The following is a 12,352-nucleotide window of genomic DNA, read 5'->3' on the forward strand; positions in this document are numbered from 1 at the left end:
CTGAAGACATCGGACTGTATAAATTTTGAAGTAAAACCCGTATCAAAATAATCACGTACAATTGAAAACGATATAATTTCAGTTTGAACGGTAAAATTGATTGTTTTTTTTGCAAATTATGTGCGCGCTGAGGTATTATACGGAGTGAAATTAGGCGTTTTTATTGACATTGACACAAATGACACATGCCAGTTTGACATTTGTTATTCGCATATGTGATGTGTGTAAAAAATATTAAAGTAAACAATGCTTTAAACATTAAGCTGGGATTTAAGACAGAATTTTAATCTTTCGCCTTGGATCAACACTGCAGAAAATGGCAACTCAAGAGAAGTTGCTCAAGTCATTGGAGATTTTGAAAAGTTTGTCGTCTCCTAACCAAACTTTCGATCCTTCAAAGTACGTCTCTTAATTAATAAACACCCGTAGCTACTCTCGTTTTTACAGAAGAAAAGAAAAAATCCAGCATTGTCACATAGTAACTGAGGCAATCTCAAATTCAACCATCAAGATAGCACCTAATTTTCACACCTATCTGAGCATAACTATTGAGGTACTCTTGCAATTATGTGACGATCAAGAATCTGACGTGAGGATGACGGCAGGAGATTGCTTGAACAGAATCATCAGGGTAATGAGTTTTCAGTGATGTTGACAAGTTGTTATTTGTTTATTTTTGTAGGCTTTGAATGATGGAAACATTGGTAAAGTACAAATAGAATTGCACAAGGGAATTAAACGAAATGGACCTGCTAAGTCATTGAGGGCTGCACTTAAGCGGTTTTCACAATTAGCACATCTGATAAGGCCTCACAAAGGCAAACCTTACGTGGTTAATCTATTTCCAACATTGATCAAAGTTTCAGAACGCCCAGAAGAACAAGTGCATGAGACTTTAGCTAACAGTATATTACCAATAATGAAAGTCTTGGGAAGTTTCTCTTCAGACAATGAGATTAAAGTAAAATTGATGTATTTATTTATTCAGAGTAAAGAGTATGGGTTTTAGGGGTTGTTAAAAGGTTTTTTGAAGAATGTATCAAATCAGTCAGCTGCAATTAGGAGGTCAGCTACCACCAGCATTTTACATGTGTGTTTGAATTGTAGGAAGCCATATATTTTTGTAACATACGTCATAAATTACTTAACAGGTAAATTAGATTATTCAGTTGGATGTCTATTTGTTTTGTTTATGTGATTGCAGATTTATTAATTCCAATCAATGATAATCAAACCAGTTATGTAATATTAGGTGTGATGACTTGTTTGAAAAGTGTTTTACCACATATTAAGGAAAATCAGAGGTGTGAGAGGAATATTTTTGATACACATAAAACAGGGGAGGGTGTTTCTGTCTCTGTGGACAAATTATTACAGGTAAAAGAGATATATTTCCCTAAATAAGTCGCCACTTAGTGTTAGAACTTATTTAGGGAATTTATTGGTGCTATATTGGAGAGCATTTTTTCCTATAAAAATGCCGTTCAAATAACCTAGGAAAAAAAAAGTCAGTGTCTTAGCTACATTCTTATTTGAAATGTCACTACTGTCATTTAGTATTTTACTAAGCATGATGATTTTTATTTTAGACAAAAAATTATGCTTGAATCCCACTCTGTGACAGTTCTCTAATAATATGTATTTACATAAAAATTGTATGAATTAAGCTAAGACGTTGAATTTTGTTTTCATAGGTAATTTGGATGGCTTTTTTTTATAACGTATCACTAACAGTATATTTAGTTTTTGTATGAGTGATAGTTGAAAAAAAATATTCCATGACTTTCAAGCAAGGTTCATTGAAAATGCCCAATTATTTGATATATTCGTTTTAGATATATGAATTATGTTTATACTATTTTTCAAACAAGGATCATAATGTTATAAATGCAGCTTTAGAAACGGCTAATATTCTATTCCAAAACTGCCCTTTTGAATTGAAGCAAGTTTTAACAAGTGAAAGTGGAATTGACAAAAATAGAATTAGCTTATCAACTTCTTATTCCATGTCCGCACTTCGTTCTCCAAGTAAGTTTTTTCTCATCATCGAGGTTTAAACATCTTGTCTTTTTTGAAAAATATAACTAGAAATTTTATTTGGAAAGATGTTGACAATAATTAATTTGTTAATGTAAAAACTGACTAAAAGTTATTTATTTGATTTGAATAGATTTACTTTCAATTACGTAGAGTACGTAGAAAATAGAAAAAAAAACACGATTTTTTGTTGGTTTTTATTTAATTCAAATGTTTGCTCAAAATTTATAACAGGTCAGTTAAGCGTGGCAAATAGCGCAGCAACGGAGGACTTATTTGTCGAATCAGAACTAACGGAAACTCTGAGATCGGACATCGAAAAGTGGATAGACCAATCCAAACTGTCAGTAATGAACGTAACATGTGCCAAAACCAACGAGTTAGAAAAGTCCGTCTCTGCCGAAAGCAAAAGTTCTTCAGTTGACGTGTCCTTGTCTCAGCTCGACAATTTTGAATACAAACCCTCCGAATACGTTCCTGGGGCTAAAAGTCACAGCATCGGTGACAATCTAGAAAGACTCACGCTGAGTGACGATTCTTCCGAGAAGAGCTTCTCCTACATCGAAGACGACAAACACAGCGAGTCTGCCCATTTTCAAGTGAGGACCAGTCGCACTGTTTACTAACAATCACTTGACTAAATGTGATTTCAGAACATCACAGTCGGGACTTTTTTAGACAACGATGTTCCCCTTGTCTACTGTACCAGACTGATCGTAAAGTCTTTCCTCCTATCTGGTCACAACGGTGTTTGTACTTCGGACAAATTAGTCAGAGTGTCGGTCAAATCGCTGGCCCTCACTTGTCTGTCATCCATTATTAAAATCTACCCAAAAGTGTTTTTGTTATACTTGGATAAAAATTGTTCCAAGGCGCTACCGAAAAACGTGTGTCATCAGCAAATCGCAGATGTCATGTTATACGAAGATCATCAGGATCCGCAGTTACGGGGAAATTTCAGAATGCTCTTGGCTAATTTCATCATGGCGGTATTAAACGAAAACCAACTAACTTACAACCAGTGGATTGAGAAACACTGTTGCGATGATAACCCTGCTAGATTTGAAATGGATGCCCTAATAAAAATTATAATCAAAGTGTGTACACTTCAGACGTGTTTTTCTCTGGTACAATTGTTATTTTAGGGACTAGAAGACGAATCATCAAACTGTTGCAGACAAACGATCATCAGTCTAAACACTTGTTTGGAGAAAATCGCAGAATCGCCGAGCAACATCCACATTTTACCTCTGTTAAATTCTTTGCCGCTTGTGGCAGCGAACCCCTACTGGCTCGTCAAGGTGACTTACAACTCTGACCCTCCAAAACCCTAGTATACTGTTCCAGGTGACTTTGTGTGAACTAGTAGCAAAACTTCCCTACGTCACCATTTACCACATCACCGGTTCGAACGATTTCCAAAGTAGAATAGTGCACGATGTGTTGTTCGCTCTGCTGCAAAGCGAAGACGCAAGAGTTAGAAGTGGAGCAGCGAGCGCTATTGTTGCGTAAGTGAACCCGCGAGCGTGACCCACGACTCTAATTTGCCAAAATTCAGGATAATACCTCATCTGTACTGCGAACAGTTCCAACCGAAAGAGAACGCCGTCACCACCAAAGCCATCCGGTACAGGAACTTGTACTTGTCGAATTTGTGCGACACTAATGACGGGAACAACTTGAACGGGAAGCATCTCGTGGACAATATGCCGTTTCCGTTTAGCGAAATGCTTCGTAAAGGCTGTGATAAAGTAGAATTTTCCTTGTCGAAAATTATCACGAAACTGTACAATTTTTTGTTGACTGCAACGTCGAATTACTTTATTGTTAGTATTGTTGTTTCTGTGTGTTTTTTGTTAGTCAAGACTGTTTTAGTACGGTTGCATCGAAACTCTGTCACTTCTTTCCAATACATATCCCACCACGGTGTATACAAACGCGTGGAACTGCTCCAAAGTTGTGGGTTCCGTCGAAAAAGACAAAGAAAACTGTAACGTCACGTTGGATCTGTTCAGTATTTGTGTATATTTGTTGACTCATTCCATTATTAATTATGATTTGACGTGTCATTTGAATTTGCTAAGCCTGTCTTCCAATTTGTACGCAGGTAAGTGTAAATTTGACTTTTGAGGGCATAATGTATTCATTTTCTAAATGCATGACAGTTGGCCATGATTTTTTGACACATTTCACACAGTGTAGTAAACTTGACAATATAAACTGTCATCAACTGTCAGGTATCAAGTAAAAATTTTCTTCAACCGAAAGTTGTGTCTCAAGAAACCAAGTGCAGCATCTTGAAATGCTATGAATGCTATCTTCAAGCAAGATAGGCCTGATTTGAGCTATGATGTTCTGTTCTTCTCTTAGGATGTTCCTTGTGCCTGTTGAGACCCACATCTGACGCGGAATTGCCAAGTAAGCCGTGGAACATGTTTGCAAACGTCAAATTTTCCAAGCTGACTGAGTATTACTTAAGTCACATGATAAAACTCCTCAACATCCTCCATTACGTTCTTGACGACATGATTCCGACCCAACCCCAGTCCAAACCGGTCTTGGCCAATTTGTCCACATCGTCGCCGATCAAGAGACGCAAAAGCGATCTCGACAAGAAGATACTCAGTCCCATTAAAACTCCAGAGAGAGATGACAAAGACAAGAAAGACAACACCAGACCCAACACGATCGGAACATTCGTGCACCTGCCCCACTACATGAGGATTTATGACATCTTGCGCCAAGCTTACACCAACTACAAGGTACGATCTCGTTTTTCTCTCGTAATTGTCTAAAGTGGAGTGTTTGACAGATAACACTAGAGTCTGAAGCCTGCGGGAAGTTTTCAGGCCTCCTGAGTCAGACTCTTCACTCGTTCTCGGTTTTGATGGAATTGGGAACGTTGGTCGAGTTTCAGGGGATAGCGGAGGAGATTTTGAGTTATTTTCGGTACACTTTTACACTCGAGGCGTCGGCGACTGTCGAGTGTGTCCAACAACTGTTGAAGTGTTTGTTCGGTAACAATTTAACCGCCAACATCAGCGAGGTGCGTCAAGAATTCGATTCAAAGCATCACGCGAGTGATAGTTCGTTTGGATTTTATTACAACATGAATCAGAAATTGTACAACGACGTGACCACGAGTTTCAATTCGTTCAAAAACATTCACAAGGTGGAGTGCGACGGAGACAGCACTCTGATGGGGTACTTGCATCGAAAGGAGATGAAGCCGCCTTTGTCGGTGCGGAGTTCGGACAAAATCTTGGCCAACTATATTAGGATATTTGAGCCCATGGTTATCAAGTCGTTGAAGGTAAAGTATTCAAGTATTTCAATTAAAACCAGCGTAATGAATGATAAATAATATTTTCGCAGCACTATACCATCACCAGTGACGTCAGGCTGCAGTGTAAAGTGTTGCAGTTGTTAAATCAGTTGATTCAGCTCAGAGTCAACTACTGTCTGCTGGACTCGGAGCAGATTTTTATCGGTTTCGTTTTGAAGCAGTTCGAGTACATCGAAGAGGGACAAATACCGTAAGTTGTCGCGTCGTGGGTGTCGTCCTTTACTGACAAAAATTCGACAGGTTTGCCAACGAATTGATCAAAAAGATCTTCCAATTCTTGGTACAGCTGTCTTACAGCAAGCAACACTCGAAGAGTATAATAACCATTCCGAAAATAATTCAGTTGTGCGACGGTTTGATGGCCAGCGGACAGTCCCCTTTGACCCATTGTATTCCAGCGCTCGAACCCATAGTGGAAAATATTTTTTTAACGCGGAACAAATCGAGTACCATCGATTCGAAAGACTTGGAAACCACAAGAGACGTAGTTCTTTCGATGCTACTGCGGTTGTCGGAGTACCACGAGGTCATCGACTTGATAGTTTTGATTCTGGATGACAGCAAGTACTGCAGCAACGATCCGGAAAAGTGGTCGAGGTGGTCGACTCAAGTCATCAACGTGGTTTTGCCCATGTTGAGACAAAACAAGATCAGACTGGACAGTGCCGAGGCGTTGGTCTCTTTGAGGAAGCTGATGTTCGTGCTGGAACCGTCGGTGTTCCAGCCGGTGGACAGCGTCTTGCTTCTGCTGTTTCAAGAACCGTTGACCCACGTACTGTGTCCATTTTTGTTTTGGTTTAATATTGAACAAATAATTTCAGGAAAACTGGCAAGCGTCGTATGTGCGACGTCTAGCGAAAATTGTGATCGTCTTTTTGATCATGTCACCCTTGAAGGAAGAAACTCTGATTTCTAAGATGAACGAGTTGAAGGCCGACTTCGCACCGGGGAGTATTTTTGAAAATTGCGTACCCACAGCGGATCCTTTGAACGTCTTAAATAGTGTGGACATTTTCCACGGGATTTCCCCGGAAATGATTTTTGTTCGGTTCTTATTCAAAGTTCTAACACTAGTGTCGCGACGTTGCGTTGAAATCGGGGAAAATGGAGGTGACGATTTTTTCGTAGAAGAAATCGCGATTTTTCTTACGTACTGCGTGCACGTTTTCCAGTCTGGTAAGTCCCTCTTCATTGAGATTCGTCAATATTTCCTTGTTTTTTCATCAGGCAGTCATTGCAAGATTGCTGTTTATGCCATCTCTAACGTCAACGTCGTTCAGTTGGAGGAAATTAGTAACAATTTTTTGAAAATGAAGGACTATCCCGTTTTGATGTTCTTGTGGTCTTACGTGTTGACACTTTTGAATTACAATGACAAGCATTTTTGGACCAAAGTAATCGACGCAAGCACAGCTTCGCCTTCCATTAATCAAAAAATGATGGCGACTGGCAGTGTAATTTTGTTTTGTGACTACATGGTGAGTAGAATGTAGCATTATTAGTTGTTTAATTGTCTACAGAATCTTCTTTGGCAATTTCTTAATTTGTAATTCACTTTTGCGTCTTGGAAACAAATTGAGAACATTGCAGTAGATACTAACCCCCCTCGAATTGACACATCCATAATTATTGATCATTATTGGGTTGACTTGCTTGTTAAATCAATTCTTTGTTCTATAAACGACAAATTAAACTTGAAGTTCATAAAAGACATTACATTTTTTGTTAAACTTTTATAATCACACAATTTTATTATACAAAAGTATGACAGATGACAGACAACAATATATTAAAAACAGTACAGAGTAACAAAGTATGCTGTGCATTTAGGGTGCGTTCCAAATCTAAATGTTCAGTTCTTGACGTTTGTCACGTGATAATAATAGAGAAACAAATTTAGTTACAAAACCAGTTTTAAACAGTAAAATTGACTGAGCAATTTCTAGAACCAGGACGTCCTTAAGTCGGATCAAGTTTCGTGGTTTTTAAACAACTACGTCCACCTAATCGTCGAGCTGTGCGACGAAGACCCAATTTCAGAATTCATCTCGTCGATTCACCGCAACAGCCTCACCAGCAAGATCTTTGTGGACAGCTTAATGAAGAAACGCTTGAGCCCAACAGACGTAAGTCCTCCACAATTTTCACCATTGCTAATGACATTCGTTCATTCAAGTAGCCTGTTTTTGTGTCGAGAATTTTAAAATCCGTCGAAAACACTCACCCCAACCACACCGGCGTTCTCCTCAAACTCCTGTTACCAGAACTGTTAGTGTCGCGGGAACTCGCCATCTCTAGATTAGTCGCGAACTTGGCCAGTCGCAAAATCGAGCTGCTTCTGACCATGTCGATGACGGAAGTGAACGAACAATTGCAGAGAGAAGACTTGCTGGGGGTAATCAAAAAGATGGTCGGCTTGAATTTAGTGAGGAAGTAAGATCGGTCTAGTTTAGTTGGTTTGCGATTTTAATGGCGCACTTGTAGACACGAAGCTTTGTCAAGTCTCTTGAACAAGCTTTGTACGCAGTACTACGACATAAGTCCGCTGGAGTTCGACCAGAAGCGTTCCGTCAATCCAGACTACATTAAAAAGCTTCAAATTAACGAAAACTGGTATCTAGCGCAAATCAGAGGCAAGTGTAACAATAAGGAAACGGCGCAGCTTTTGTGCCGTTTGAATTATGAGGAGTTGAGTCGTTTCATGAGGAACGGAGATTTTTACAAAGGCATTTTCAAAGAGTGTATCCAGCTGGGCCTGAATTGTACAAAAAGAGACAAAGCGGAAGTGGAGAGTCCTTTAATCAAGGCAAGCGTCGAGTGTTTGTTGGATGAAGTGAGAAAAATATGCGATCGAGTCCCGGAACCTCACCAGGTTTTGTTATTTTCCTGAAGCGAACCAGTCGTCAAGTGTTTTTTCAGGTGTATAAAGTGCAAGGAAGGGAAGCTTCCAGTGCAGAATCGGAGTTTTCCACAAAATTAACAAAGCTGCTCGACGACACCGCTTTTTTCAATTTGTTGCAAGAAGTTATTCCGTCGGTCAATTTTTACGTTGAATCCCTACCCCATTTACCAAAAACGCAACTCTCTGACAGTGATGTTGAAATTCTGGTTAAGTTTAGTGTAATCTGTTTAGAATCAATAAACTACTTAATAGATGTTGATAACAATTTTAATGTAAATTATATCGAGTCTGCCATAAACTGTTCCACTTCAATACTTCGAGAGAAGAACTTTTGTTGTTTGTTGAATCGCGACTCTCACATATCATGGTTGTGTTCCGCTGTAAATAGTCTACAAAAATTAGTAAGTTATTTGTTAGCTGACAAGGAACCGCTCCCCGCGATTCCGAAATACGGGTTACAGACGTCAATAGACAATATCAAAACGGCCCCTGTAGGCGAAACTTGTTATCAACTCTACCTCCTCGTGACTTGGTTGTACAAAATTCAAGATTCCAGTTTGACTATTCCAAATTTTATTTTGAAACCGATCAAAAATATCATCGTTTCGATATCTCGCTTGCCCGTTTTTAATTCGTACGTTTTGATACCTGCCCAAGTGTGGAAAAGCGGGTGGTCACCAGAACTGTTAGGCAACTTCCACACCCAAGTCCCTCCCTTACCGATCGAATTCCTCCAAGAGATCGACATCCTAGAAGAGTTCATCTTTAGGTAAATCGACGAAAACTGAAGAGTCACTACTAACAAATCTTTTCAGAATCACTCTGTTGGGTTGGACGTCGCGGCAGCAGTTCGAAGAGACCTGGATGTGTCTGTTAAGCGTCTTGTGCAACAATTTCGAAGACAAGGACGCTGTAGTGGTGCAAGACGTGGTCCACGCGTCTAGTCTGGCAGTCAAGGCGATCACAGCGCTGCTAGTACAAACGTTGTACCTACCGGTGCCGGGACACACTAACGTGTCGAAGCTGATTCACGTTTCTCGATATCCACCCATCAAGAATTGTACTCTGAGGTATGTAAGAAAGAGTACTTTGGGGGTTAGGGAGTCATCTGTGGGTTGCAGCATCGAAAAATTGCGAAAAATACAAAAGACGCTTGAGACGAAACACACCGAATCCAGTTATCTGCCCAGAGTGATAAACATCTTCAAACATCCCAATTTTGAGAAGCGGTTCCAACACTACTCGTATGGACAGATGTCGGTCAAGTATCTGATGCTGGCCACTAAAACAGTAGAAGTGGAGGATAACTGTCAAACTTCGAGGATTTGGGAGCACAAAACGACTCTCCTGGACAATAGCGGCTTGGATATAAATTCTTGTTTGCAGTTTTTGTTGGACTACTACACCCAGTTACTGAAAAATCAAGTAAATTGTTTGTTATGATTTTTCTTCTTATGTGTCATTCGGCGGTTTTAGTCGACAACACCGTTACGATTTCTCCATGAAATCGTGAGATCTACAGTCATCATTTCAGACCTTTTTATTGACAAATCACAGTTTAGTTGGATGTTGGAGGTCTTCTTAGAACTGTCAAAAATGCACACAGTGGAGGACGAGTTGTTGCACCAGTACCTAATCGTTGGGATTGCTAAAGCAACAGCTGTTTTAACACCAGTTAGTTGAATAAGAAGAAATCTTGAGTCTTTGGTGTACAAACTCTTTTGTTTCTAGGACTTGGAAACTTACGAGAACATCAAGAAATTGTTGGTGCAATACTTAAAGAGCTCGTTCCTGCCGTCTAGAATGGCGTGTTTGCACGGACTCTTGTACATTTTGGAAGGATGTAAGTTGAGTAACATTACCATCGGTGGAATCTCGGAGGAAATGCAGATTATTCTTCCTTGTGCTGTAGAATACGTTCAGTGTAATTTAAACTCGAACAATGGGTTTGTTTGGTGACGTTTTTATTTCTGTTTTTGGTTTACCTGAATGTTTTAGAATCCTAAAACGCTCACAGGAGCATACCGTTCTGGTGTGGACTTTGGGATTTTTTCTCATCGAGAATATAGATGAAGCACATCTAGATCCTAGTTTTGTTTCGAGTACGTTACATGTGGCATTTACGGTGCTGTTGCAGCAGAAACCGACCAACACTCTTCAGTTGGTCTTGATGAAGGTAAATAACACGACCTGCTGTATTATAACCGGCCTGTTCATTTAATTAAAAATACATTATGAAAATGTTTACGAGAAAGAGCCAATTTCCGCCGGTGAGGGCGCCACAGAATGGGCGCTTCTAAGGTACTATATCACAAAGGTATCGCCAACGGTGCAGAGATATATCTCTCTCTCTTTTAATTTCGAGCAATGTTAAGTTAATCTGTTTTGACATGATACAAAAATCCCGTACAATTGTGTACTTCTATCTTTGTCACGCTCACGGGATTTATCGATAATGTCCTCTCTTTTAATTTCGAGGCGAAAAATTGTGGAGCGGAATGGCGCTACCTTCCAAAGATACAGTACCTTAGGCGCTTCACGCTTAAGTAATATAATTAATGCGCAATATAACAAATAACAACACTAAACACAAAAAAACGAACAATAAGGAAAAGATTCACGAATGTAATTTCAAAGCACCAAAAAATAAAGAGTTTTTTGACTTCAAAATGTCATTTGAATATGTCATTCTCGGTGACAAAAACTTAAAATAAAATGAAAAGCGCCCGTACACTAGCGCTGTGTGGGGATGACTCAAACTACACTTTTGAACAGGCTGGTCGTGGTAAATAATTTTTCTTATGCATTATACAGTTAACTGCAAAATTTTCAGGCACTAGAAAGATTAATCATATTTAAGAAAAGCGTTGCAAAGAACAATGGAAAGCAGATTATGAATTTAGCTTTGGAGAAAATTAAAAGTGAAAACCCATACATTTCTATATTAGGGATGCAGCTACTTCTGACCTACATGTACACAGGTACTGGTGACAACAATACAAGCATACTAATGACAAGTAAATAATTTGTTGCAGATTGTGCAGAGCAGCTGGAAGCCGTGGGTCCTCAAACAAATCCGGACCACTTGGTACAAACTATCGAAAAAATATCGGCCATATTTGAGCATATCAAACGTGGCTACGTGTTCGAAATAGAAATTTTGTGTTTCGTCTTACCCGACATCCTCAACGACTTTTTCTCTCCTTCGGACATTCTCACAAAGGTGATCGGCGAGTTTTTGTCGCCGCAACAACCACATCCTAAACTGCTGAGCAGGGTGGTTTTCAGGGTAAATATATTTTTTTCCAGTCGATTCGGTTTAAAGTCCTGCTTTTAGGTTTTCGAAAGGGCCATTGAAGAAAAACAACTGCCGCTACTTCAAGACTGGGTGGTTTTTAGTCTCTCCAATTTTACGCAGTCGTTGTCCGTCGGGATGGCAACATGGTGCTTGACTTGTTTCTTCATAAGCGCGAGTTCCAACGAGTGGTTGCGTTCGTTCTTTCCATATGTACAAACACGTGTCGGTCGATACGAGTATGAAGATAGAAAGATGTTGTGTATAGCGGGCTCGGACTTTTATAAAAATTTAACGAACAAGAAACAAAAAGAAACGTTCATTCAGAATTTCAACAAGATCAAAGATCAACCGGACACGTTGTTTAACGATTTGTTATCTTCTTTGTAAAGTAGGTGTGTGTACATAATACGAATTTATATTGAAATTTAAAATTACTGTTTATGGCACGTGCGTAATTAAACTGAACTACCAAAACTGTGGCAAGCTTCATTGATATGTCAAAGATTTACCCATCAAATTTATGTTTAATAAAGTAAAATAGAAGTTAAGTTAAAGAAGTACAGTTCGAAAAGTGTAAATTCGACAGAGGGCAAGAGACAACGTTTAGACCGCTGAAGAAAATACAGATTTTACAGCAGAAATGGGGAAAAACGATGAAATTGTGACGGGAGAAGGTGGAATACCAAGCTCAAAACAATAAAACATTGATGAAAATGTTGAGAAAATTAAACCAAGATATATTTTCAAATGTTTATTTTGTTATAATATC

At 39.2% G+C, this 12,352-nt stretch overlaps 1 protein-coding gene across 1 annotated transcript; it reads left to right on the forward strand.

Annotated features, from left to right (window-relative positions):
* Positions 1–157: 157 nt before the first annotated feature.
* On the forward strand, positions 158–12,058 carry htt (huntingtin). The gene is made up of 30 exons (XM_069041966.1): positions 158–399; positions 448–631; positions 683–961; positions 1,010–1,151; positions 1,205–1,377; positions 1,836–2,028; positions 2,272–2,636; positions 2,691–3,134; positions 3,183–3,338; positions 3,385–3,545; positions 3,596–3,863; positions 3,913–4,144; positions 4,408–4,799; positions 4,850–5,350; positions 5,413–5,573; positions 5,624–6,155; positions 6,205–6,559; positions 6,611–6,861; positions 7,330–7,509; positions 7,563–7,816; positions 7,868–8,255; positions 8,303–9,054; positions 9,101–9,355; positions 9,407–9,710; positions 9,762–9,959; positions 10,017–10,231; positions 10,284–10,461; positions 11,119–11,266; positions 11,321–11,574; positions 11,623–12,058. The coding sequence occupies exons 1-30, from the start codon at positions 317–319 to the stop codon at positions 11,968–11,970; spliced, it is 8,346 nt and encodes a 2,781-aa protein (XP_068898067.1). The 5' UTR covers positions 158–316; the 3' UTR covers positions 11,971–12,058.
* Positions 12,059–12,352: the final 294 nt, after the last annotated feature.

The sequence above is a fragment of the Tenebrio molitor genome, chromosome 3, assembly GCF_963966145.1.
Source record: "Tenebrio molitor chromosome 3, icTenMoli1.1, whole genome shotgun sequence".
NCBI lineage: Eukaryota > Metazoa > Arthropoda > Insecta > Coleoptera > Tenebrionidae > Tenebrio > Tenebrio molitor.